Source organism: Salvelinus sp. IW2-2015, linkage group LG1 (assembly GCF_002910315.2).
Source record: "Salvelinus sp. IW2-2015 linkage group LG1, ASM291031v2, whole genome shotgun sequence".
Lineage (NCBI taxonomy): Eukaryota > Metazoa > Chordata > Actinopteri > Salmoniformes > Salmonidae > Salvelinus > Salvelinus sp. IW2-2015.
This window is the reverse complement of record NC_036838.1, coordinates 53,849,922-53,873,841: the sequence shown is the minus strand read 5'-3', so window position 1 is coordinate 53,873,841 and position 23,920 is coordinate 53,849,922. Positions and strand designations below refer to the sequence as shown.

Sequence of the window (23,920 nt, the reverse complement as noted above, 5' to 3'; positions counted from 1 at the left end):
GTTCTAATATACCATACCACTGTATAGGCTGGTTCTATTTGGTAATAGAACCTACATTCTCCATACAATAGAACCAGCTGTATATACAGTGGTGTTAATAGAACCTCTATTCTCCATACAATAGAACCAGCTATACAGTGGTGGTAATAGAACCTACATTCTCCATACAATAGTAAAGGAGGTCCTTTTAACAAACAAGTACAGTACACATTTCTTTTTAATACACACAGCACAGGGGTAATCTTTTTTTTTTTACACTGGCAGATGTGGGCTATTTTTTGGATCCCATTAACTACATAGTCTGCAATCTCAAACATGGCAAAAACTGCCACGCCCCACATCCCTCTCCTTAGCATCCACCTCTCTCTCTCTCTCTTTCTCTCTTTCCAAAGCTGTCTCATCTGGTCCGGCAGTGGGCTTCAAACCCTGGTCTTACAAACCTTTCATCCAACAGATGAAAACCAAATAGCTGCCTGAAACTGGCACCACCTCACACATCTACAAGGACTTGGTAAAACAAGGTCTGGGCACTCTGAAGGAATGCATGTTTTCCTCCACCTTTTCCAGAGACAGAAGAAGAGAAAGGTTGACACAATTTAAGTGAACTTCACGAAACATATGCTAATGTTACTTCTCTCAGAAAAAGTAGATCGAAGTTCGCTAAAACACCTATGAGGACATGGAATGTATTTACAGTGTAACCAACTGAAGTAACACTCAAATTCAAATAACATGCCGTAGCCTACATTAATATGTGGTACATGAGATGAACTATGTTTATATGGATAAAACTGTTTGAAACGCTGTATTTCTGATTGAAGCCCTCAATCCTGCTCTCAAACTTCCCGAACTGTGAAGAGCAAATCAAACGCAGAACGTCTCCTAAGAATCACGAATATGAAATGAAAGACTGGAGAGATCTCCGCCCAAAGACTTTTTCTAATTAAAGTGATGCAGTCAAAAATAAACAAATGAAATGTAATTTGTGAGCTTGGTGGTGAGTGAAGTGGAGTCTGGTGTGCTGACTGTTCTCATTAGCGTGTGGGTAAACGATAGTGCCCCTTCACTGGGCATACACTTTAGGGGTGGGGGTAGGGAGGGGGGTGCAGGGGGTGCTGGGACGAGTATGGGGCGGAAGACAGAGCGAATCAAATCAAGAGGAACGGTAGAAATATTAATAGAGCCATGTGGTGATTTTAGCTGTCTTCTCCCTCTGAGTGAAAAACAGACTTTAAATCCCCCATACAGTCATTTCCTTTCAAAATGACTTTTGCTTTTCTTTCTCAGTCTCTCGCTCCATAAATCTGTCTTGATGTTGAGGAGGACTGAGATGATCTCCAGCATAGCGTGAGCTGGGTGACAGAAAGAACATGTCTATTTCAGCCATAGGATGAGCCTGAGGTGGGCTGGATGGATGCACACAGCACATACTTTTAGATGTCATTTGACTGTCTTTAACTACCCCTTTTAGCCTAAATTAAATCACTTCTCTTTTCAAAAATCCATATTGTTATACTGTAAATGAATTACCCATTACCCACATAAATTGTGGTATTCCTCTAAAAGTTACAATAAGGTCCAGTAATTGAATCTACTATATAGTTGGTGTCCTGAGTTTAGAGCGAATTACTATCTAAATCACTTCTCCAAAATTTCATCAGTTCTCTTCTCCTTCAGTTCTGATGCCTGAGTCTTTGTGCTACTTTACCTGGGAAACACCAGCAGACTATAGATCACTTATTAAATACGGCAATGCTTCAGAGCCTGTTCATTCTATTGAAATCCCTCTGATACTAATCTCTCCCTCTGTTTGAAACCCTCTACTATACCCTCAGATTATTTCTCTATCTACTGAAGTCTATATCGCTGATTTCTGTTGTGAGCCCCCTAGTTTCTGTGACTGTGTCTTTTGCTCTTTTTGGATGGAACCCATGACATGACATGTGTTCCATCATGTTTGCCTGAAGATGTCCAGAGGGGTGCCTGAACCACAAACAGTCACAGTGTCCACGCCACACCTACTACAGCACCACGGCAGAGCAGTAGCTAACATTCAGGGAACATGTGCTTTTAGCTGGTGGTTTGTCATTAATGTTGGGCTTGTTTGCTCTCTCTCTCTCTCTCTCTCTCTCTCTCTCTCTCTCTCTCTCTCTCTCTCTTCTCTCTCCTCTCTCCTCTTCTCTCTCTCTCTCTCTCTCTCCTCTCTCTCCTCTCTCTTCTCGCTCTCTCTTCTCCTCTCTCTGCTCATTAGCTGGGAGAAAGAAAAGGATAATTGAGAGGAGGGGATGCAGGCGGCCTTGGTGGCCGCTTGAGCAAGCAAGCAGGTGCGGGGGGAGGACAGCAGCTCCCCACAGAGAGCGGACTAATCCTAGCCATTCATCTAACCGACGCAAAGCTTACACGTTCACCGCATCGCTTTTCATGTACACACATGCCAATTGAGTCTCCTAACCAGTCTCCTCACTTTCATTGTAATAAGAGCACATTTGCTCACAGCGGCTGATGTGTACATGAGATGAGAACGGCTAATTGAAGGATCTGCCCTGCTCTGACATGCAGGGGATTTTAACGTTGTATCCACACTTCCAAGCACTAAAGAAGAACATGTTGGTTTCGCGTGTACTGTAAATTGGTGTCTTTATCTTCTACTCCTTCTTGTTACTATGACAACAAACATACATGTGTAAGATATAGTCCCGAATGTGTGTTTTAAGTGTGTTATCCTACCTCTGAAAATTGAAAAGGGTTTCCAGGCCAACAGCCGGCTGATCATTACTTGACTACTGTTACCGCTTATAAGCGCTGTTGTTCTGCAAAACTATTTAATACCATCTTTCAGTTCTTGTGCAATAACCATTATATTACACGGTATAGGACATTTACACTAGCTAAAAAGACAGGACCCAGGAGTTAAAAGAGTGACTGGAAACTAAAGAAGGATCCAGCGCGAGTTAAAGGAGGTGATGAAACTGAAAGACAGATCCAGGCAGATTAATAAGAGTGATGAAACTAACAAGCACAGAACCCAGGAGTTAAAGAGGTGATGAAACTTAAGACAGATCCAGGAGATAAAGAGGTGATGAACTAAAGACAGACCCAGGAGTTAAAGAGGTGATGAAACTAAAGACAGACCAGGAGTTAAAGAGGTGATGAAAACTAAAGACAGACCAGGAGTTAAAGAGTGATTGAAACTAAAGAAGACAGACCAGGAGTAAAGAGGTGATGAAACTAAAGACAGTCCAGGAGATTAAAGGGTATGAAAACTAAAGACAGACCCAGGAGTATAAAGAGGTGAGATGAAACTAAAGACAGATCCAGGAGATAAAGAGGGTGATGAAACTAAAGACAGACCCAGAGTTAAAGAGGTGATGAAACTAAAGACAGACCAGGAGATAAAGAGGTGATGAAAAACCTAAAGACAGATCCAGGAGATAAAGAGTGATGAAACTAAAGACAGACCCAGGTTAAGAGGTGATGAAAATAAAGACAGACCAGGAGATAAAGAGGTGATGAAACTAAAGACAGACCAGGAGTTAAAAGAGGTGATGAAACTAAAGACAGACCCAGGAGTAAAGAGGTGATGAAACTAAAGACAGATCCAGGAGTAAAGAGGTGATGAAATAAAGACAGACCAGGAGATAAAGGGGTGATGAAAACTAAAGACAGACCCAGGAGTTAAAGAGGTGATGAAACAAAGACAGACCCAGGGAGTAAAGAGTGATGAAAACTAAAGACAGATCCAGGAGTTATAAGGGAGGTGATGAAATAAAGACAGACCCAGGAGTAGATAAAGGGGTGATGAAACTAAAGACAGACCAGGAGTAAAGAGGTGATGAAACTAAAGACAGACCCAGGATGGTATAAAGATGTGATGAAACTAAAGACAGATCCAGGAGATAAAGAGGTGATGAAATAAAGACAGACCCAGGAAGATAAGAGGGGTATGAAACTAAAGACAGACCCAGGAGTTAAAGAGGTGATGAACTAAAGAACAGATCCAGGAGTTAAAGAGGTGATGAACTAAAAGACAGCACCCAGAGTTAAAGAGTGATTGAAACTAAAGACAGACCCACGGAGTTAAAGAGGTTGACTGAACTCAAAGACTAGACCCCAGGGGAGATAAAGAGGTGATGAAACTAAAGACAGACCCAGGAGATAAAGAGGTGAAGGTTTTCTATAATTTCAGCCAGAAGGAGCACTCACAAGCTAAAATGGGTCCCCGAAAAGTGAACACAACTGTGTACTACGTCATCCATTTCATATAATATGTTATGAATTTGTAAGTGCTGAAGATCCCGGACTGCATCTTTAAGTGTGTGATGGGAATCTTTCAGTGGTTTTTATTTAACCTTTTACTGCAGTTTGCTAAATAAGGGTCATACAAAGTGTTTATTGGTAGTCTTAATCAAATATACTTTGAAACAAAAGTATACACCTCACACACGTTTTTGGGCTTTAAAAATGAAGACATCTTAATAAACATCACAGAAAATTGAAATATAACAAAACCGTTTGACATAGAAACAGCAGATTTTCTGAATTTGTTTGTTGTTGTTTGTTTATGAATGATGAAATTAGTGAAAAATATGAATGACATTCCACCAATGAGGTCACTAGGTCATTTGACTGCAGGAAAGGGCAGTCCTATCCTATCCTTGTTTCTCTGTGATTCCCTGTAAGATTATATTCCCCTGAGCTCTTCCCCGGCAATTATTCAGCAAAACTCTCCCTGCCATTCGTTCCTCAATGTTTCCCTAACATTCACCCACCACAAGAATAAATCCTCTCTCTCCACATCAATTTATTCCTCTGTGGCTTTTTCTGTGGCGGTGTCCGTTCTGCAATAAGCATTGATAATTAGAAGAAAACTGTGTGAATGTTTGACCTAAGTTAATTAGAAAGTTTGCAGACTTGGCAGCAGGAATCAGCAGTGGAATAATGAATCATAAAATGGTTCATTACTGTGCCCAGGGAACACTCTCAATCTCAATAAACGGACATGGTCCCTGGCAGACAAATCAAACCAGGACTCATACACTGCCTCATTTAGCTGCTGAAAGGAACTCAATAAAAAAATAAAAAGCTTTTAGCTCTAAACGGTTTCTATTATTAAAGTCTCTCTCCTCCTCCTTTTCTCCTTCTCCCTCTCTCTCCCTCACTCCCTCTCTCTCTTTTCCTCTCTCTCAGGCTCTTTCTCTTGGTCCATCTCCCGTGTGTCAAAAACTCTGTTGTTGCCATATCATTACTATGCCTAACGCAATTTTGTAAAAACTACTTGTCATGCAAAAACCAGCTCCTTCCAACCCTCAAATATAACAGAGAAAACCAATCATATTACTAAAGTTTCATGGTTCGACCCTCTTCTCTTAGGCGTTCATTATCAAAGCACTACAATAACAACCACTTCAAGTACACAGAGGATGAGTGCTCATAATAAACTCTATTCATTTACTCCATCCACAAAGCATAACACAGAACACTAAACTCATCCATACCATAGTCTACCAGCACTTACTGCCTTAGACACACAATACCACACAATACGCCAGCTCCTGTGTAGATAGCACCCTGATCATTTTCTACCCCGTAGTGGCTGTGGCGTGGACACTGACTGTTTGTGGTTCAGGCAAACATGATGGAACACATGCCATGTCATGGGTTCCATCCAAAAAGAGCAAAAGACACAGTCACAGAAACTAGGGGGCTCACAACAGAAATCAGCGATATAGACTTCAGTAGATAGAGAAATAATCTGAGGGTATAGTAGAGGGTTTCAAACAGAGGGAGAGATTAGTATCAGAGGGATTTCAATAGAATGAACAGGCTCTGAAGCATTGCCGTATTTAATAAGTGATCTATAGTCTGCTGGTGTTTCCCAGGTAAAGTAGCACAAAGACTCAGGCATCAGAACTGAAGGAGAAGAGAACTGATGAAATTTTGGAGAAGTAATTTAGATAGTCAATCGCTCTAAACTCAGCACACCAACTATATAGTAGATTCAATTACTGGACCTTATTGTAACTTTTAGACTCAGTTCCAGGCTTTTATTCTCTAATGCTGACCATGTCACTCTCCTGCTGCTTTGCTCTGTTCTTTCTGGGTTGGCCAGACAGCCTTTCCTGCTCACTCACAATGCTGCTGCTCCACTGACCCTAAAGCTCTTTCAATGAGCCCAGACCTCTCAAGACCCACAGACAAACGTTCCACCCACATCAGCTCCTCATCAGTTCCTCATCAGCTCCTCATCAGTTCCTCGTGAGCTCCCCTAGCCACCTATGGTGTTCCAGCAGAAGCTTTCTCCTTCGGTACTGAGCATGTCTCTGCCCTTTCGACAGCGCTCCAAGCCCCAGGAACTCAGAGGTAGAAATGTCCGAGGAGGATAATAGGCTATTTTCTTTCAACTCTACATGAAAATCAGCTTTTAACTTGAGATCTCTGGGGCCATTTGTATCAAGCGTCTTAGAGTAGGAGTGCTGAACTAGGATCAAGTCGGCTGTCTATGCAAATCTTATTTATTGCGATCTAATAGGCAAAACTGATCCTAGATCAGCACTCCTACTCTGAGATGCTTGATACATTTGCTTGACTTATTCCTAATAACATTATTTTATAGCTTAACACTACTGGTCATAATATTTTGTGCTACTGCTAACTCAATGTCCAAATATGAAGTTAGTTACTCACCTTTATCATATGCATACAGTGCATAACCACAATATTGTATAACAATACCATGTGTTGTATGCTTGTATTTAGAATTTATTATATATGTGTTATTGACAGAAGCTAGGCTACTGAAGGATTTGAATGTGAGTATGATTGGCTTCTGTATATGAGTACTGCATTTTACTCAACTAAGGAGAAATAACAGCACTCAAACAGCATGCTCATAACGGCGCTGGTGCCAAAACTGAAACAGCTGGGCCAATCTTTCCACTGCAGACTACGCACAGGGACTTGATTTTCCCACAGTAAACATTTTCTGCTGAGCAAAACTCTTTCAAATGAACATCATCCCAGAGTATTCCATTCTACTACTATGCCTATATAATCCCCAGCAGGCTAAATCAGAAAGCCTTTATTCATATATAAGTCCCAGTAAAGGCATATCTTTGAGAGAATCTAGGGGCCAGCACAAAATGGCTACGGGAACAACAGGCAGGACTGATTGCGCCATGGTTGGTTCTCCATGTTCTTTGTCCCCTCGTCCGGGATAAAGAGCGGCTAACTCTGAAGATTGGCTGAGAGAGGCTGCTGGAAAAGCTTGTTACAAACCGGGTACCTAGCTTCTATGCCTCAGAAATAAAGAGGTTCTTCTGATGAAGAGGAAGACTGCAAACAAAACAGGTAGAAATGGTGGTCTATCTGTTAGCAGATCATTGGTGAATTATTTGGGATACAGCCTGAGCGTGAGTGTGAACACATTCATGTCCAACAGATTACAATATGATAACAGAGAGATAACAGAGAGAGTACCCAGCAAACTGTGAACATTCCAAGAACATTAGCTTAGATTCCCATGAAGTTCTAGTTAGACTTTTATCTAACATTAGGATGATAACGTCTCAAAATATTAATGTTTTTATGATTTAAATTAAATATCCTTGGAATGTTCTCATGACATTAATTTAAATGTTGTGCACAACATCTGAAACAACCACCACAGAACGTTCCCAAAAAGTTCTCATTAGGTTTCCAGGTAATGTAATAACACAATGTACCAGTAATATTTTCCCAGCAAACCAAAATTGGTTATGTGAAAGTTCCCAGAAAATTTGCTAGGTTGTGGCAAATGTTCTCATAACACAAAACTGTCCAGTCGTGCGGATGATTATACAACATTTATATAAAACATTCATCTGATATTGCAAGAACGTTCACAAAACACACTTTGTCTGTTCTTTAAAGGTTCCCAGAATGTTTCATTAGGTTGTGGGAACAGTCTGATYGGAACATTGTGGGGACATCACAAACTATATGTTCCCAAAGCACACAAACTGTCCAGTTGTGCAGATGATTATACAATGTTTATTTTAGGGTGCAAAAAACATTCACCTGATGTTACAAGAATGTTCTCAGAACATATTTAGTCTGTTCTTTAAAASTTCCCAGAATGTTTCATTAGATTGTGGGAACAGTCTGGTGAGAACATTGTGGGGACATCACAAACGATATGTTCCCAAAACACAAAAACTGTTCAGTTGTACGGATGATTATACAATGTTTCTTTTAGGGTGCAAAAAAACATTTTTCCCAAACTTTCCCAAAACACAGTTTTTATGTTCTTAAAAAGTCCTAACACATTTGTCTAGGTTGTGGGAACATTGCGGGGATATATCAAGAGATATGTTCCCAAAACACCAAAACTGTCCAGTTGTGCTGACATTCAGATAATGTTTGTATCAGGGTGCACAAAACATTATTTTGGTGTTGCAGTAATGTTGACAGAACAGGCTTTAAAGGTTCCCAAAACATTTAATTAGGTTGTGGGAACAGTGTGGGTACATTACAAGAGATAGGTTCCTAAAACACAAAATATTCTCAGTTGTGATGACATTCATACAATGTTTAAGTTAGGTTGTACAGGACATTCCCTTCATTCTGTAAGAATGTTGACAGAACACATGGTCAAAGTTCTTTAAAGGTTCCAAGAAAATGTTATGAAGTTATGGGAATTATCTGGGACGTTGCAAGAATAGTATTGTGATATTCAAAAAGGTCGAACAGAACATTCCCACAATGTGGCACAATGTTCCACAATTTCCAAATGAGTCAGTTTTTATTACATTCATAGCGTATTTGCTTTAGGCTTAACATAATATCCTATGAATATTCAAACAATATACATTTTACCTTGTCTTGGTGGTCCTCAGAACATTTCAAAACCATTTAGAAAATTTTATATTTAAGTTTGAACTAATATTACCACAACATTCTCATTTGTAGCTCTTAAAGCCAATTGGAATACATCCCCATTATGTTTCCATCCATTATGTTTCCATTTAATGACTGTATTGTTGGCCCACTCCAAGGTGATAGACACACAGTATTTTAATCTAGAAGATATTTGAACAGCATTTAATCATACAAATTTAACCATATGTTTTACACTTCATATGTTGACAATCTGCACATGTGGGGTTTGTACCTGCAATGTTTGGTTCTCAAGCCAGGTCTTTCATACTCTGTGCCACCAGGGAAGTGCTCTTATGGCTTCTTTTTTTCAATATACAGTATAGCCATGGCTGTATGCTCAATCAGGAATTCCATGCTTCCTTTTAAACCTTCTTAGACATAACTAACGGTTAACTGGGTTAGTCACCATCACTTCCCCATCCTCTTTATATGCTGCGTACTTCTGGGTCCATGTTCACAAGGTATCCAACACTATGAGTGCTGATCTAGGAACACTTTTGCTTCTCATGTCATGAAAAATAAGACAGGGTTGCGTTTTCTAAGAAGTTGAACAGTTAATTGTTACAAAATGTTTTATTTTTTACTGTTAGTCTAAATTCTGAATAACTGACTGGATTTACAAATCTGGATGATTAAAAGACATCGTTCTCTTTTAGTAGAGTACATCTGAGCCTCAATGCCAGTTTTTTTTTCTCAAAATAAACATGGTGTCACGGCTTTCTAATTCCTCCTCCTCGGACGAGGAGAGGCGAGAAGGATCGGACCAATACGCGGAGTGGTTAGTGTCCATAATTTATTAGCATCGAACTGAACACTATAATGAAACAAAATAACAAATAGAAAACCGACAAACAGTCCCGTGTGGCACAACGACTACACGGAAGACAAACACCCACAAAACACACGTGAAACCRAGGCTGKCTAAGTATGATTCTCAATCAGGGACAAKGATTGACAGCTGTCTCTGATTGAGAATCATACCCMGCCGAACACAAACATCCCAACATAGAAAATCACACATAGACAAACCCACCCAACTCACGCCCTGACCAACTAAACAAATACAAAAACAAAGGAAAACAGGTCAGGAACGTGACACATGGTTAAAGAATATGTGGGATTTAACCTGCAATCTTTGGATCTGCAGCCAGATCATTAACCCTCTGTGCCACCTGGGGATATCTGCATCCTGGCAGGGTCTAATATGGCCAATCAGGACACAGAACACCATTTCTGATTTATTAAAATAATTCCATCCTCTTCATATGCTGTGTACTTGTAACAAATTTAAAATTCCATGTGTCTCTAAATCACAATACAGTCCTCAAATGTGAATTAACATTAAAAATGGAGAGAAACTGTCACGGCTGTCGTCTTCCTCCTCCTCCTCGGACGAGGAGAGGAGAGAAGGATCGGTGGACCAATACGCAGCGAGGTAATTAGACATAAATGATATTTATTGAAACACGAAGACGAAATACGAAAACACTTGGAAATTACAAAATAACAAACACGACGTAGACAGACCTGAACATGGAACTTACATAACTACACGCAGAACTCACGAACAGGAACAGACTACATCAAACGAACGAACAGCCAAGACAGTCCCGTGTGGTGCACATACACAGACACGAAAGACACAGGAGACAACCACCCACAAACAAACATTGTGAACAGCCTACCTAAATATGACTCTTAATTAGAGGAACGCAAAACACCTGCCTCTAATTAAGAGCCATACCAGGCAACCCTAAACCAACATAGAAACACACAACATAGAATGCCCACCCAAACTCACGTCCTGACCAACTAACACACAAAACTAAACAGAAAACAGGTCAGGAACGTGACAGAAACATAATAGAGATGTATTCCAATCTGATTTCTTATGCTCTAAGGAACTATACATGTGCATGCTGAGAATGTTGTGGCAATAATAGGTCAAACTTAAATATAACATTTTATAAATTGCATGAATATTAATAGAATATTATGTTAAACCTAAAAGAAATATGCTATGAACGTCATGAAAATTGATTTATTTGGAAATGGTGGAACATTGTGCAATATTGTGGGAATATGAGAATATTCGCACAACATCCCAGACAACTCCCATAACTTAATTACATGTTCTAGAAACATTTAAAGAACTTAGACCACATGTTCTGTAAACATTCTTACAACATTAAGGGAGTGTCCTGTGCAACCTAACTTAAACATTATATGAATGTCATCACAGCTGAGCATATTTTGTGTTTTGGGAACATATCTCTTGCAATGTACACACACTGTTCCCACAACCTAATTAAACATTATGGGAACTTTTAAAGAACTCAGAAAGGCTGTTCTGTCAACATTCTTGCAACATCAAAGGAATGTTTTGTGCACCCTGATACAAACATTATCTGACTGTCAGCACAACTGGACAGTTTTAGTGTTTTGGGAACCTATCTCTTGATATATCTCCACAACTTTCCAACAAGAAACATTTAGGACCCTTTAAATAACAGACTAAATGTGTTCTGGGAACGTTCTTGTAACGTCAGGTGAATGTTTTTTGCACCCTATATGAAACATTGTAGAATCATCCGAACAACTGGATACTTTTGGGGTTTTGGAAACATATAGTTTGTGATGTCCCCACAATGTTCTCACCAGACTGTTCCTAGAACCAAATTAAACATTATGGGAACCTTTAAAGAACAGATTAAATGTGTTCTAGGAATGTTCTTGCAACACCGGGTGAATGTTTTATATAAAAATTCTATAGTCATTAGCACAACTGGACAGTTTTGTGTTATGTGAACATTTTCCGTAACCTAACAAATGTCCTGGGAACTTTCACAGAACCAATTTTGGTTTGTTGGTTAGAGAGAAAATAAAGGGTGACTGCGGGATTACAGCCCCAGCAGGTACGTGTTCACTTTTGTCAATTTGTGGATGACTCCCAAGGAGGGAGTTATGCCCGTTGTGCTGTGAGGTACCAGGTATGGCAGACCAGGAACAGAGGTGTCCAGGAACAGAGAACAGAGGAATCTAATCTGCCCACACAATCCATGCGCGCACGCGCACACGACACACACACACACACACACACACACACACACACACACACACACACACACACACACACACACACACACACACACACACACACACACACACACACACACACACACACACACACACACACACACACACACACACACACACACACACACACACACAACACACAGGACGAGAGTCACACACACACACAGCTACTGTGGTAACACTACTGCCATGTCCTATTATGTTACAGTAAGCAAGTGTTGACTGATACACAGAGGAGCAGGATACAGTGCTCAGCTCACACCATTGGAGGCTGCTGAGGTCAAGGACGTCAGTGGAATAGAGTCAGTGGAATAGTACATTATTGACCACATTGAAACCAAGCTTGATACCATTCCATTGACTCCATTCCAGGAGTTATTATTGTCACGCCCTGACCTTAGAGAGCCTTTTTATTTCTCTATTTGGTTAGGTCAGGGTGTGATTTGGGTGGGCATTCTAGTTTTTCTATTTCTTTGTTGGCCGGGTATGGTTCCCAATCAGAGGCAACTGTCTATCGTTGTCTCTGATTGGGGATCATACTTAGGCAGCCTTTTCCACCTTTAGTTTGTGGGATCTTGTTTTTGTGTAGCTGCCTGTGAGCATCCCTGAACGTCACATTTCGTTTGTGCTTGTTTGTTTTCTTTGCGCCTTGGTCCATTCATTTCGACGAGCGTGACAATTATGACCTGTTCTCCCCGCAGCTCAGGACCCCCTCAGAAACAAAATGAGGCATCTCAAGGATTTATCCTGTTAGAACATGTGTAATAAAAAAAGTTGTATGTAACCTAGCAAAACAGGGTGGTAGGTAGCCTAGCGGCCAGTAACTGAGGGGTCGCTGGTTCGAATCCCTGAGCCAGCAAAGTGGAAAAATCTGCCGTTCTGCCCTTGAGCAAGGCAGTTAACCTCCTACAACAACTGGGCGCTGATGATGTGGATGTCTATTAAAGCAGCCCCCCGCACCTCTCTGATGCAGAAGACACATTTTGGTTGAATGTATCCAGTTGTGCAACTGCTAGGTATCTTTTTTCCTTCCCCAAAAAGGTCAGATCGTGTGTGTGGATGCCTGTGTAGCTTGGTACTTACAGCCCTTATAGATGTCTGTGGGGATCTGGACGGCACTGTAGGAGTAGTTGACCTTGTTTTTAAAGTTGGGATCGTCCACAAACTCCAGCTTCATCGAGTAGGGGTTCTCCATCAGGTTCTCTTCCCCATCTCCGTCCTCCGTCTGCACAGAGAGACATACACAGAAAAAGAAACACACTGTTAATGAGATAAGTACAGTACAGGAGGAAATGCAGACAGACGAACACAAACAGATATCCGCCCCGCAAAGCCACAAACAAACAGGAACACACTCACAAAGGATTGAATGCACAGGCACACACACATACACACAGAAGCACACATGCACACTCCTGGATTAAACTACAAAAACAGCAATTACACCGCTTTTTAGGCTGGGTTTGGATTTGCCTTCTATTCTTTGCCTCATCACAAAGCAACAGCAGGTATCAAAGTAGACACAAAACAGTTGGAATCAATTAGTGTCCAAGATGGCTATCACAGACACATTAGGTGGTACACAAATTAAGCCTGACAATAATAACTAACAACCAACACTACTTAATCACAGCTTTCTCTGCCACCCACACAGGCTGCATCTCCACTACGCCCATGCAGTGTTAGGTTAGGAAGCCAGCTGGAGCTGCCTTGTGTTATGTTAGACATTCAGAACAACAGAATGTCTATTATTCCGCAGTCTACCCACTAGCACACAACACAGAGCTATAGAGCTATAATGTGTTTACTGAGAGGATGACCTCTTCCATTAGTATTTAGCTGGGTTAGCCCGGTACATTACTTTCACAAAGTGACAAATGTCAAATAAGGACAAAAGAAATGTGGATGTAAAACTTTTCCTATTAATGTGACATTTAGGATTCAATCTTGATTAGCTATCGACAGAGGACAAGCCTTACCTTTTCAAGAGCCAATCATGTGAAAATAAATAGGAGTTAGATCTAAACACATCCTCTGGTGGAGCTTATTCATTTATCTGTGCCTCCAAATCCTAAGGGATCTCACTAATATGCTGCAAGGTAAATACTGACAAAATATAGCACATACTGTATCTAATACCATAAATGTAATTCTCCGTTAACCTAGAAGTTAAATTTTGTGTAATTTGGTCAGCTGCATGATTAACTTCTGTGTTCATACAGGGCCTTCAGTTAGTATTAATACCCCTTGACTTATTCTGAATTCAAAATGGATTAAATATATTTATTTCTCACCCACCTACACACAATACCTCATAATGACAAAGTGAAAACATGTTTTTAGAAATGTTTGCACATTTATTGAAAATTAAATATAGAATATCTTATTTACATAAGTATTCACACCCCTGAGTCAATACTTTGTAGAAGCACGTGGGCAGTGATTACAGCTGTGAGTCTTTCTGGGTAAGTCTCTAAGAGCTTTCCACACCTGAATTGTGCAACATTTGCCCATTATTCTTTTCTAAATTCTTCAAGCTCTGTCAAATTGGTTGTTGATCATTACTAAACAACCATTTTCAGGTCGTGCTATAGATTTCAAAAAGATTTAAGTAAAAACTGCCGCTGAGGAACATTCACTGTCTTCTTGGTAAGCAAATCCAGTGTAGATCTGGCCTTGTGTTGTAGCTTAGTGTCCTGCTGAAATATGAATTAATCTCCCAGTGTCTGGTGGAAAGCAGACTGAACCAGGTTTTCCTCTAGGATTTTGCCTGTGCTTATCTCCATTACATTTATTTTTTATCCTGAAAAACTCCCAGGTCCTTAACAATTACAAGCATACCCAGAACAGGATGCAGCCACCACTATGTTTGAAAATATGGAGAGTGGTACACAGTAATGTGTTGTATTGGATTTGCCCCAAACATAACACTTTGTAGTCAGGGCAAAAACGTAATTGTTTTGCAACTTTTTTTTTTAGTATTACTTTTTTTGCACACAAAATGCATCTTTTGGAATATATTTATTCTGTACAGGCTTCCTTCTTTTCACTGTCAATTATGTTAGTATTGTGGAGTAACTACAATGTTGTTGACCCATCCACAGTTTTCTCCTATCACAGCCATTAAACTCTGTAACTGTTTAAAAGTCACCATTGGCCTCATGGTAAAATCCCTGAGCAGTTTCCATCCTCTCTGGGAACCGCCTGTATCTTCGTAGTGACTGGGTGTATTGATACACCATTTGAAGTGTAATTAATAACTTCAACATCCTCAAAGGGATATTCATTGTTTTTCATAGCTTTTTTTATTTTTACCCATCTACCAATAGGTTCCCTTATTTTGCGAGGCATTGGAAAACCTCCCTGGTCTTTATGGTTGAATCTGGGTTTGAAATTCACTGCTCGACTGAGGGACCTTACTGATAATTGTATGTGTGGGGTACAGAGATGAAGTAGTCATTCAAAAATCATGTTTTACACAATTATTGCACACAGAGTGAGTCCATGCAACTTATTATATGACTTGTTAAGTACATTTTTACTACTGAACTTATTTAGGCTTGTCATAACAAAGGGTATCAATACTTATTGACTGAAGACATTTTATCTTTTCATTTTGAATTAATTAGTAAATATGTTGAAAAACATAATTCCACTTTGACATTATGGGGTATTGTGTGTCGTAGACCAGTGACTCAACTAACATTTGGTAAAAATGTAATTCAGGCTGTAACACAACAGAATGTGGAAAATGTCAAGTACTGTATGTGAATACTTTCTGAAGGTACTGTACGTATTAGAAATTCAGAGTTCCGGCAAAAATGAAGTCTTCACCCTCCGATCTGTGTGGGCACACGCGTGAAGCACTGGAGTTTAAGCACCGCCTTTGCCCAATCCTGACATGTCCAAATAACCAGTGAGGAAAACCCCAACACCGAAACTAATGCTGCTGGGATCTCACGCATCCCYTTCAGTCCTGGCAGATTCTCTCGGTCTACACGCACAATCTGACCACGGAGAGATTACCACCAATGAGAAGGTATGAGAGGAAGTAATGCTGAATATGTAGCATGCACAGCATACCATAAGGAAAGGGAAGCCAAAACATACACAATTCTTAATCTACGCACAAAATACATATATACTGTGCATACTGTATTATAAGTGTAATAAAATACAATCCTAAAACTGACAGACACATGTCAGTGCATAACACAAATACTCACACATCCGAAGAGGAGGGTGGTGGCAGGCAGAACAAAAATAAAACTAAGACAAAAAACAAATACTCAAATACAGTACAGTACAGTACAGTACACTACAGTACAGTACAATACAATACAGTACAGTACACATTGAGACATGCCCATATATTTCTCTTTAATGGAGTAGCAAGGGTTCATTGGATTTGACATGATAAAAACTGTTTGTTTTTTCACAAATTTGTATTCAAGCCTCATGCCCTGTGCAGGAATTGATCGATGGCCTGTCTTTAATTGTCTATTAAAAAGCAATTGCAAGCTGTTGTTGGAAGTGAAGGTAAGAGCAGAGCAGAGGGACAGTTGTGAAGATAGTCCACTGAATGTCAACGATAGCGACATTTTAGTGACAGACCAGGACAACATGCTACCTTACAGGAAACGCATCATCAGACATATGTCAACTGTCTCTGTCTCCCGCTCTGCGTGTGTCGCTCTCACACATACACATGCAGTTCATGCACATACACGATTGTAAATCAAAGGTGACAAACATTAGCAAAAATCGATACAAACGTTCCGTTATAAAACTCACACTCCAGGCTATACTCTCTGGCTGCACTCTCTGGCTACACTCTCTGGCTATACTCTCTGGCTATACTCTCTGGCTACACTCTCTGGCTACACTCTCTGGCTGCACTCTCTGGCTATACTCTCTGGCTATTACTTCTGGCTGCACTCCTCTGGCTGCACTCTCTGGCTGCATCTCTGGCTATACTCTCTGGCTACACTCCCTGGCTATACTCTCTGGCTACACTCCCTGGCTACACTCCCTGGCTACACTCTCTGACTACACTCTCGCCGGCTATACTCTCTGGCTACACTCTCTGGCTAACTCTCTGGCTACACTCTCTGGCTTCACTCTCTGGCTACACTCTCTGGCTGCACTCTCTGGCTTCACTCTCTGGCTACACTCTCTGGCTACACTCTCTGGCTACACTATCTGGCTACACTCCTGGCTACACTCTCTGGCTATATCCTCTGGCTATACTCTCTGGCTGCACTCTCTGGCTACACTCTCTGGCTTCACTCTCTGGCTACACTCTCTGGCAACACTCTCTGGCTACACTCTCTGGCTATAACTCTCTGGCTTGCACTCTCTGGCTAACACTCTCTGGCTTCACTCTCTGGCTGCACTCTCTGGCTACACTCTCAGGCTATACTCTCTGGCTACACTCTCTGGCTACACTCTCTGGCTATACTCTCTGGCTATACTCTCTGGCTATGGCCCTTGTGTCATCACTTTAATCTCCACCAGGTTTCCCCTTTCTTATGCAGACTTACAAAAATCTACCAGACTTGGCACTCCCCCATCTCTGAGTCCTATCTCTCCCTATTCACTCCTCACCACACATTTGACAGTAAGAACATTACAATAAAACTTCCACAGCCACATTTTCAATTTATATCTCTTAAACGGTTTCCTATTTCTCAACTCATCTATTAATTCTGCCTAAACCTTCCTGTTCGTTTTCTCACTCTTTACCTGTCAATCATCTCCAACTGCATCCCAATGTAAACCTGCCCCACTCAACCATGAGTTGAGGTACGTGGAACAGGTACGTGATAAGATGTGCTGCTTTTAACAGCAACACTAATGTTGCTGGTGACAAGGTAAAAGTGGATTGTGTGGCAGTGACATTGAAGATTGGGTGACAAATATAATACTAGTCTAGCAATATTACAGCAAAGACAATGAATGTGTTCATGATCATGCTTATTCATTTGCATCAGCAAGGGTGAGAGGGTTAGAGTTGGATGTTGGTCTATCAGAGAGGTTCACTCGATTACTGATGCAGTCCTTCAAACACGCGAGTACATTGTGTTAAGGGCAGTTTGGTGGCATGGGTGATTAGGTAGGACTTGCTGGTTCATCGGTGAAGATGATTAGGTTAGAGATGATGGTTTATCAGATACAGAGAAAGTGGGTTAGGAATGCTGGAAGCATTAGTTACGAAAAAAGTCTCGGTTAGAGGGTGAAGGGGATTGGCTTAGAGAAAATGGTTGCATTATTTACAGTGAAAGTGATTGGCTTAGAGAAAATTATTACATTATTTACAGTGAAGATGATTGGCTTAGAGAAGCCAAGTTATCAATAACGGCGAAGGTGATTGGCTTCAGAAACCCCTTGTGCATCAGCAGCGTACTATGGAGTCCCGTCCCAGTGTTTGTTTATCCCTCAGCCTGACTGTCATTTCAGTGAGGCCCTTTTTCCCCGAAGAGCCCAATCATAATTAACCAAGGCAGCTTCTAATTAGGAGCTAAATAAATCCACACAGGAAAGACTGATTGGTTCATTTTCTTCAGCCATCCACCACCTGTTTTGCTCGATTCATTACCCAAATTGTTAATTTTATCTCCCCATTCTCAATGTTTAATTAAAGGTTGAAGAGGCCAGGAACGACCTTTGAAGACTCTTTTATTTACACCTTTACCCATCCAGGGCTCACCCAGACTACAATCATCTCTCGCTCCTGATCCAACTTATCCTTTTGATATTATTGTGTGTGTGTGTGTGTGAGAGTGTGTGTGCAACCAGTTTGAAATGGCTAGCTTTTCAATCGGTGAAATCACTAGCTCTGAGACTTTGAAGTAGTTGTTTCACGCGGCTTTTGTGGAGCAATAGGTAATGATGCTTCATGGAAGGCAGCTGTTGATGTTTTCAGAGGGTCCATGGTTCGAGCCTAGTTGGCTCAGTTGGCCTTGGCCAAGCTGCTGGGGTTGCTGCGCAGAAGGAGAAGGTCAAAGAGGGGTCAGTGTAACCGGTGTGAAATGGCTAGCTAGTGACGTCACTCACTCTGAGACCTTGAAGTAGAAACAAACTGGGTTTTCACAGTGTAATGTAATGCAAAGAAAATCAAAACACTAAATGACTCTGTGTTTCAAATGGAATGCCAAGCTAGAATAATAATAGTTTTGCCAGCTAGATGGCCAACATCTCTGCTACTTGCCCTCAACCAAATCCTTACCTTGGAACATAATTTACAATTTATACGTATTTCACTAGCAGCAAAATAACAGTATCAAATCAAAGTGAGATAATGCATAACACAGACCATTGCAATTTCACCCCGAGTGAGCGTTGTCTGTTCTCTGCTGAAGCCTAAGTAATAATCTTCTATTGGGGGGCCTGATCTTGTCTCTTTCATTTGGGTATTTCTTGCAGAGAGATTTCCCCCCAACAATGGCAGAAAATACAACTCTAAAATCAATAACATATTATTCTACACTCCTAGAAGATATGTGCTAAGTAGAACCATACAGGGTTCTTCAGTTTGTCCCCATAGGGGAACCCTTTTTGGTGCTGGTTAGAACCCTTTGCAGAGGGTTATTTATAGAACCCTCTATGTAGGGTTCTTCAAAGAACCCCCTGTATATGGTTCTACCTAGAACCCTCTATGAAGGGTTGTACCAAGGACAATTGTATCATCTAAAGGTTCTTCCTAGAAACTTCTTTGAAGGGTTCTACCGAGAACCCTTTTATCTTTGGACGGCGCTTCCTAGAACCCTCTATGAACGGTTCCACCAGCCTTATTAGCTTTTAAAATGTTATTATTTATGACAATACATCACATATATCATAAGGCCTTTCTTTGAGGGCCTAGTTATACCCTAACACAGTGGTGTTACGAATCTCCTAGTTTACAGGTTACATCAGACCTGCAAGTCACATTATGCTGGCTTGCAAAGCAATGTCTAATTCCTATTGGAATCCAGCCAGAGTTAGGATATCCAACAAGTGGAATTGTTAATCACCAGCAACCTGCATTCGGAATGACTGGCAGGGTAGGGATGATTGAATACTGAGACTACCTCAATCATCTAAACTTGAAGAACTATCTCAGTAAGGGATGCAATAAATCAAATTACTTACCGATTGGATTAGTTTAGAAAACGTTATGTTATTTATCTTTGTGTAGCATAAAATTAATCAACCAATCAATGCAAAAACACAGATATTACAGTAAAACAAACAATTCTGAAAATTATCCCTGCAATAGAGCATGCTGGGAAATATTACTGTATATATGGTTCTATATAGAACCTTTCTTGTCTGCCAAAGAATCCTTCTTGACTGAATTATTTTAATCATCAAATAACCCTTTCTTCAAAAAACAGTTCTTAGGATGTTAAAGGTTATAGGTAGAACCCTTTGCCTTACAAAGAACCCTTGTCTTCCAAAAAGGGTTCTTCTGATCAAAACGGTTCTTGGTAGAACCCTATCCATCTGCAAAGAACCCTTTTGGAACCCCCTTTCCTAAGAATGAACTGACAGCAAATGCGGTGGTGCTGGGACCAAAAAGACAGACCAAGACATCATGCCTATGACATTTAATGTGTCCATGTGTGTCTCTGTGTGTATTAAATTCATAGTAAGATGGATTTATAATTGGAACCTGACAATGAAAACAGTTAATTTTCAAAAGCCCAGGGTTAGATTAGATTAGAGTTTATTCGTCACATGCACAGGGGGACAGGGGTACAGGGGGAGCAGGTCACTGACTAGTGGTGGCTTTTCAGCATCCTGATGGTCTGGGGGTTGAATCGATTGGCTAGTCTGACAGTTTTCGCCATGATGCTCCTATACTGCCCGCGAACAGGGCGTAGCTTGGGTGGCTGAGGTCCCTGATAATCTTCTTAGCCTTCCTGTGACAACTGGTGTTGAAGAGTCGAGGTTGAAGAGTCATTGTCATGCCTTCTTCACCATGGTGTCCGTGTGATTTGACCATTCCAGCTTCTCAGAGATTTTTTTTAATTTTTTTAACGTCTCCACTGAGGATGGGGGAGTGCCCAACCTGGCTCCTCCTGAATTCCACAATCAGCTCCTTTGTTTTGCTGACGTTGAGGGAGAGGTTATTTACCTGGCAGCACGCAGTCAGAGTGCCTACCTCCTCTTTGTAGGCCGTCTCGTCATAGTTGGTAATCAGGTCTACCTACTACTGTGGTGTCTCAGCAAACTTGATGATGGAGTTGGAACTGTGTGAGGCCATGCAGTCGTGGGTTTATAGGGAGTACAGGAGGGGACTGAGGACGCACACTTGTGGGGCCCACATGTTGAAGATCAGTGTGGAGGAGATGACGTTGCCTACTTTCACCACCTGGGGGTGGCCCGTCAGGAAGTCCAGGACCCAGTTGCATAAGGATGAGTTCAGTCCCAGGGCCGTGAGCTTTGTGGTGAGCTTAGACGACACTATGGTATTGAAGGCCGAGCTGTAGTCAGTGAATAGCATCCTCACAAATGCATTCCTTTTGTTCAGGTGGGTGAGGGCAGTGTGCAGTGCAATGGCAATTGCATTGTCCTTGGATCTGTCTGGGGCGGTAAGCGAATTGGAGAGGGTGGAGTGTGTCGGGGAGGGAGGAGGTGATATAGACTTTGACTAGCCTCTCCAAGCACTTCATGATGACGGAAGTGAGTGCTAGGTGTTGGTAATCACGCAGTTCAGTTACTTTCCCTTTATTGGGCACGGGGATGATAGTGGATATCTTGAAGAAGGAGGGAACAACTGCCTGAGCTAGAGAGAGATATCAGAAAACACATCAGCTAGCTGGTCTGCACACACATGCTCTGAGGGCATGGCTAGAGAAGCCGTCTGGGCCGGCAGCCTTGCGAGGGTTAACATGTTTGAATGACTTACATATGTCCTCCGTGGAGACCGTAAGCATGTAACCCTTGTTATCGTCAGGGGCTCACCTCGGCAGCACAGAGTCGTAATACTTGAAGCGTGAGAAAAAGGTGTTTAGCTTGTCCGGTAGCGCGGCGTTGGTGTTCGCAACGTGACTGGCTTTCTTTTTGTAATCTGCGATCGTTAGAAGCCCCTGACACATACTCCTCGTGCCCGACCAGCTGAATTGCTCCTCCACTTTGTCCCTATACTTGTGTGTCTCATCATCTTGATTGATCTGGGTAGGTCGTATTTGTACTGTTTAACCATACAATTGTCCTCGGTCACCTTGCCGTGTTTATAAGCAGCTAGAGTTGGGTAAGGATAAGGGCAAGACTAGTGGGCTAGAGCTCAAGATAGTTTTAACATGAGGTGTTATTCATCCCACTACTAAGAAATCCCCTCCAGTGCTTCCTCCACTGCTGTTTTTACGCCTGGACACAGAGAACCGGAGATGGAGGACACAGACAGTGTCACCTTTTGGGCAGGTCGAACTGTGGTGGTACTCACTTACGTTCCCAAGGGTACTGTGGGATTCGGGTGCCACAAAGGCCATCAATTCAACGTTTTGAGAGATATGGAGTCCAGAACATCTGGCGAACATTCTAATTATGGAGTGTTTATACTGGAGGGGTGGAGGGACGCACTACAACCCGGGAGAGAAAGGGATGATTGGATGAACAGACATGGGGAGAGGAGGGACGGAGCAGACAGGACAGAGGTTAGGTTAGAGGGAGGGTACAGGAGTAAGGGTCAGTTGGAGAGAGTAAACACTGTGGACCAGTGACAGGACACAGGGTGGTGATGGAGGTGGAGGAATAGGAGGGGGGAAAAGAAGGAGGAAGCAGTGGGAGAGGGCAAACGGTTAGAGGATGCTGGAGGAGAAACTAAACACTCCTCCAAAAGCTCCCTCACTTACCACTTCATAACCAGTCACTTGGTTCTGGACACAATGGAGGTGGGGGGTGACCTTTAGCGGTATGCTGGGGTGGGCCATGGGTTTTGTCAGGGGCTTGGCCTCAGCAGTGACCGTTTTAATGATGACCGATGTCCTCCAATTAGACGTGTTGACAGGCCCTAAAGTGCTGTGTCATTAATCACAGGAGGGCTGCCTCCGCACACCACGAAAATCATGCCGTGATTTATAACATAGCTAGCTCCTCTCTCTGTCCGTCCACATATTTCTCTATCTCCATCTTTCTCTTTTCTCTCTCTCTGTCCCACCATTACTCTTCTCCGTCTCTCTCTGTCTCCGTCATCTCTTTCTCTCTCTCTATCACTCTCTCTCTCCTCCGTCTCTCCCTCCTTATTCCTTCCTTCCTTTTGTTCTCGGACGATGTAGGGAATTCATGCATTTGGTACTGATAGCCAATTAATCAGGTGGCTTGGTAGCACAAAGAGGACTGGTGAGTCACTGTGACCTTTACATCTTCTGGAAGGACTAATAACTGTTCCCAGACCAGTGACAGACTAAGGCATTGTCAGAACACCCTGCATAGGGCTCCCGAGAGGCGTCACTACAGACCCTGGTCTGATTCCAGGCTGTATCACAACCGGCCGTGATTGGTTGTCCCATAGGGTGGCGCACAATTGGCCCAATGTCGTTAGGGTTTGGCCGGGGTAGACCGTCATTGTAAATAAGAATTTGCTCTTAACTGACTTGCCTAGTTAAATAAAAATAAAATACCTTCTACAGAGGATTATGGACTCAGCAGGTGGATTGATAGGTGACTCATATTAATAGCGACGTTACATGAAGTCTCGATAGTTACTGTACAGCCATGTACAGTTGAAGTCGCAAGTTTACATATACCTTAGCCAAATATATTTAAACTCAGTTTTTCACAACTCCTGACATTTAATCATAGTAAAAGTTCCCTGTCTTAGGTCAGCTAGGATCACCACTTCATTTTAAGAATGTGAACTGTCAGAATAATAGTAGAGAGAATGATTTATTTAAGCTTTTATTTCTTTCATCACAATCCC

The 23,920-nt window shown here is 41.7% G+C and overlaps 1 protein-coding gene across 1 annotated transcript in view; it reads right to left on the bottom strand.

The window, feature by feature from the left end:
* Positions 1 to 23,920, bottom strand: part of cacna2d2a (calcium channel, voltage-dependent, alpha 2/delta subunit 2a) — a 320,922-nt gene that overhangs the window by 105,256 nt on the left and 191,746 nt on the right. Inside the window, 1 exon segment of the mRNA XM_070445771.1 lies at positions 13,096 to 13,237. Within this exon segment, the coding sequence (XP_070301872.1) occupies positions 13,096 to 13,237 (142 nt within the window).